This window comes from Lolium rigidum, chromosome 2, assembly GCF_022539505.1.
Source record: "Lolium rigidum isolate FL_2022 chromosome 2, APGP_CSIRO_Lrig_0.1, whole genome shotgun sequence".
NCBI classification, from domain to species: domain Eukaryota; kingdom Viridiplantae; phylum Streptophyta; class Magnoliopsida; order Poales; family Poaceae; genus Lolium; species Lolium rigidum.
In genome coordinates this window covers 218,894,464-218,899,742 of record NC_061509.1, presented here as the reverse complement: position 1 = coordinate 218,899,742, position 5,279 = coordinate 218,894,464, and the positions used below count along the sequence as shown (strand labels likewise).

Here is a 5,279-nt window from a genome sequence, read left to right as displayed (position 1 = left end):
TTTACTGTACTTCACATTCGTCACACAGTCTGGCCGTTTGCTGCACCAGCTCGGAGGCCCGCGAGTCCTCCCATTCTCTCCCGTGCCTCTGCCTCTAGGCAAGCCGCCGCCGCAGCCGGACTCCGTTGAGACGTCACCGGGCCTCCAGTTCCTTCGCCTCGGCCTCATCTCTCCTCTTCCGCGCGCTGGACAAGCAGGGCCGGTAGGGAGCGCGGGTGCCGCCTCCTATTGCGTCGCATTGGAGGAGCGGGGCCGAGGACCGTGGCCGCGCTTTACGCCGGTGTTCGCCGCTGCGTGGAGCACCGGGAGGCCACGCTCCGCCGGCCTTGTTTCCCGCGGCAGTTTTCTCTCCCCGCAGCGTGGTCGCCCCTCCGGCTCGAGCGATGCGGGGCAACGGTGAGCCAAGGTGAAACCAGAAAGGGACCTTCTTCCATGCCGAGCGACATCGTCCTCCTCCCCCTCCTCGTTCGCCAGGCCTACGTTGATGCTACACTCCTTTCTCTTCAATTTGTGCTAGCGCGATCTGGTTGATCTCCTGATCTTTCTTCCTGATATTTTTGGTTGCACGATGCATGTTTGATTAAATGTCTGCCTACCAACTTCGCATTGCAGCTCCTTTGGAAGATTTTGTCCGTGCATTGCAGCTCCTTTGGAAGGTCCCTTGCTGCCTCACTGGTTTCCCGAGGGTATGTACGCCCTTCCGTTTTCCTGTTTATTTGCATGGACCAATAGTATCTAAGCTTCATATCGTACTCTGGTTAGAGACATCGTTGCTTGACGTTTTTCATGTATTTCCGTTCAGAGATGGCACATGTCTGTCCACTACATTTTATTTTTTCTCACCAAATAGACACCACATACGAACATCAAAGCTCACCCTCAAACACATCATAATTGCTACGTGCGAAGTTTAACAAAGAATTAGAGCATCAGTGGCTGAGAGAGGTCATACTTTGTTATCAGAAAAATAAGATAAGAAAAATGAAAGCAAGTTTACAGTTGACATAAATTGCAAAAGGAGAAGAGAGATCACACTTCACAAAAACTACCAAATGATACAGAACCATTGTCGATTTGATTCAGAAACACTGTCAACAAACCAATTGATCTCAAGTTAGAATTACAGCTTTGAGCATGCGTAACATATATAGATAACATTTCTCTGTTAAGAGATGTAAATCATGACATAGGAAAATGCATGAGCTGTTGTAATCCTGATCATAGGATTGTGCGGCACATGGAAATCATGATCAGGCCAAATGAAATAATATTCCAATACCTCTGAGTATCCATAAATTATATATACACAACTACTCTAGGTCTCTTGGAACCAGAAATTTCTAGAAGTACCAGACAAGCTGATGGCAGTAGTGTTGAGAAAGGATTTTCTGTACGAAAAATGAAAATAAAAAATAATTATGTAATATTTTTTGTAAATATAATTAAGCATTGCACGACAACAGAGTAGATATAAGATTATCTCCAACCTTCTGCCCATATATTACACTGTCATTATTTTCTCACCAAAGAGGTCTGTTGTTAAGTTCAGAAAAACAGGGATAGATAGGAGGAACAAGGGGTGTTCAGATTGAATTAACTATTAGATCAAGGACCTTTTATTGACATTCTGTTCAGGTTCATGCTTAACTGCTTTAGATAACACACAAACTTCATAATTTCATTGTCATCACAAACAGTAGATATATCAGACTGGTGACATATTCTAATTAGAAAAGAGAAGGTTAGAGACCTTAGTAATAGATAAGAATCATGGGCATACAGAGTAAACAATTTGGTTAACATATATTTGCAGGAGCTGGATAGGATGTTATGCTAAGAAATGTCATGTATTAATTTCAGTATCCGATAGTTATATATAAGTAGATGTCAGGCTCGAACCATGGATCATGTCATGCAAATAGCAAACCTCAAGTCATCATATATGATAAATAATGATTTCCTGTACAAGTGCATGATTGATAAAAGCACACCAATATAGTTGATTTTTATCAACCATGAACACTGCCTGCTATCGATTAAACATATGTGCCGATTTGAACAAGATATTTTAAACCCCAACATCAGACTGCTCTTTCTGAAACACAGGAAGCAAGGGCTTCAAAACATCAGCAGGCGATACTTTTGGTGTCTGATGGTCATTCCAATCAAATGGGAAATTAATATTAAAAGTGATGTATGTTTTGCAATCAAAGAAAAAACACAGTTCAAATAAAATTCAAATATCTTGAACGTAGTAAATTTTTTTTAATCTTTTTGGCACGAGAAACTTAGCCTAAATGGTTTGCAGATCAAATGTTAAGTTCAAAATATATGTAGTTCAGAAATTCTGAAAAAGAATTGCAAAATATACTAATGCAGCATTACTTGTATTGATCAATTAATCATGGTCATGGCTACGGAAATTCTAAAATACACCAATATCTGTAGTTTAGAAATTCTAAAAAAGAATTGCAAAATACACCAATTGCAAAATTGGTATTTACAATGTGAGCAAATTAGTATTTATGTCTACCTTTAGCAGCTTCAGTATGCTTGCTCCTATAGGTGAGTAATTGATATATGTTTGGTGAATAATTTTTAGATGTTTGGTTTACTAATTTACTCACAGCTGCTGGTTTTTAGATGTTCAGTATACTGCTTTACTCACAGCTGCTAGAGATGTAACTGTAGTTGCTCTTCTCAAGGTTTTCTTCTTATCCCTGTGTATACAATATGTATCTTTGTTTACAGGTGCTGCATTGCTTACCCTTCTTTTTATGCTGTGGATGGATTCTCTCCATGCGTTGTGTCTCTTATTTGCTTTATTATTAAAGTGATTGTCAGGAGCCAGGCTGTAGTTCCTCACGGTTCTCTCTTAGATACAGAATCTGAGATTCAAATTACAACAAACAGCAAGAAGAGGACTGGGAAATCAGAGCCGAGGTGGGAGAGAAGAAAGCCGCCGCCGTTCGTCTGATCCAACTTGGATGCCTCTCCCGTCGCCTGTCTCGTCATATATGTAGCTTGCAATCCCAGGTTGGTGGCCACACGGGCCGGCCCGTGTGTTGGCTCTAAAGGCCAGCCCATGTGCAAGCACATGCAGGAGAGGGTCCTAACATCCCTCCCTCCTTGAAATGCGGCTTGATCCCAAGCCGACATCACGAAGAACCCGCCTGGATCCCATTGCAGTCGATGTTCGTTGATGTGGTCGAAGTCACTGTAGTAGCCAATGTTGGGGTAGACTTCAATGTGGTAGAGGTAGTAGTCCTGGCCTATGGGAACCCAGTCGAAGAAGGCCGCTAGGCAGTAGTTGACACTGTCACGGACACCATCAAAATCGAAGTAGTGCTTGTGGCGGGCAGATACTTGATCGAAGAAGGCGGTTACAGCTATGAAATCCCTCCCTCCTTGAGAAGGCACCTTGACCATGCAATCTTCCACCGGGAAAACTCAAAACAATTGTGCTTCATGTTACAGACAAGGAACAGCATGCATAGACATGCTATGCATGTTACAGACCTGCGTGCTGGTGGTTTCGTTGATTTTATCAATGGAACTGGGGATGAATTCCCTCTTGATCTAAAAAAAAAGACAAGGCACTGTTGATGATAGCCATTCAGCTGAAGAAGAATCAACTGTTAGTTTTCCTATTTTATGGCCCTGTCCATGCTCCTACCTTCCTATTGTGCTAGTTTTAACCTGTTTACCTTCCCAGGTTATTGAGCCTCCTCTGCAAGCTGTGGTAGATGACGCTACAACCACTGGTGAAGACAAAAGTGATGAAGACAAAAGTGATGACATCGCGCCTCCAAAGCCTAAAAGGTGTTCTCCCTTGGCCTGTTACTTGAGAACTTATGAAGCCTTTGCTAATCTGGAATATTTTGTCTACCTAATGTCCGGTGCTTTGTTCTTATCTGCGTAGACCTGCTTGTTCTTGCATCATTTTCAGTAGATGTGAACCTACAAATGACAAATGGAAGAAACTTGTTTTGACTATGCTGAACCTACATGATAATTTAGTTCCTCTTGCTTTAGCATGTTTGACTTCTGTTTTCAGAAAAGTTTATTTGATAATCACTGTTACCAATGTATTAGGTTCAGGGAAGATGGTATTTGTTTCCTAAAAACAATCATGCCAATGTGTAAGGTGCCTTAACTCTATGTATATGTACGGTGCCTTCTAACTCTATGTATATGTACGGTAGTCATACTTTACCCCGAAGTAATATACTTAATGCAACTGCAGTGCTTCTTGATGAAAATACATGCACATGTTTTGTAACAAGTTTGCTATAATGAGTAATATGGTTAGCTTCATTTAGATTCCTTCTTTAAGGTATTCTGCTGTACATATTTCATTCTTGCATGCCTGATGTGGTCAAGGTGTCGCCACCGAAACTATTTTAGATTGTCTACATACAGATTCATAGCATGCATGAAACCCTGTAGTAATATGAGCTACTTACCCATGTTTATCACACCTGTTTCGGTTCAAGTTAAATCAAGAAACCTTAAGTTGCAGCTTTCACCATTAGATGTTATTTTGTGTAAACAGTCAACTAATTCTAAACGGCATCCATTCTCCTGTCTTAGGAACGCCAATTCTGCCAAGTCAGGTGGGTCGGCTAAGAAAGGAAAGCTGCAGTAACTGGTCAGCTGTGTGTGCAGACGTAGTTTGTGCATAAGGTATACCTCAGTTACATTGTATGTAAGCTCACATGAACCAGGTGAAGAGCTTATTAGTATCTTAGTACTGCTCTTGCTACCTCGATGTCCGCTACTCCGCTGGTACCCCGTATGCCTTCTTTGCTACATCGTCGAGCTAATGAGACAGCTTCATCGCCTCAACGCATGGTGATGTTCCCTTTGGGTTCTCTGGTATACTGTCAAGCTAATGTGAAGCCCTTATTACTCCGCCTTCATGCTGCAGCTAGATGTACCTTCTATGTCGCGGTATGTTCCTCCTGTGGTGTCTATATAAATGCCAATGCAAAGGTTATTTTGTATAAGTGCACGCTGTTCTCAAGCACGCTTTGTAAGTACATTCTCTGTGTTAGCAGAGGAGCCCTGCAATCATATATGCCCAGCCTATGGGCTAAACTTAAATATATGAATGTTACTATCTATTGCCTGAAACTGAACTTTATCTACTACTCCCTCCGTCCCACGAACTTGTCTAGGGATTTATCAAATTTAGATGTATCTAGATGTCTAGATACATCTAAAATTTGATAAATCTTGGACACATTCATGGGATGGAGGGAGTATTATGTATGCCA

General features: G+C 41.7%; 1 protein-coding gene across 2 annotated transcripts; it reads left to right on the top strand.

Annotated features, from left to right (window-relative positions):
• Nucleotides 1-396: 396 nt before the first annotated feature.
• LOC124688153 lies at nt 397-5,063 on the top strand. Of its 2 annotated transcripts, XR_006998441.1 has the most exons (5): nt 397-526; nt 613-686; nt 2,752-3,637; nt 3,716-3,822; nt 4,594-5,063. XR_006998441.1 is itself a non-coding variant. In XM_047221867.1 (4 exons), exons 1-4 carry the CDS (start codon nt 433-435, stop codon nt 4,646-4,648), a joined length of 330 nt encoding a protein of 109 aa, XP_047077823.1. In that variant the 5' UTR covers nt 397-432; the 3' UTR covers nt 4,649-5,063. The 2 variants fall into 2 exon arrangements, 1 of the variants encoding a protein (XP_047077823.1); XM_047221867.1 differs by lacking the exon at nt 2,752-3,637.
• The last annotated feature ends 216 nt before the right edge of the window (nt 5,064-5,279 follow it).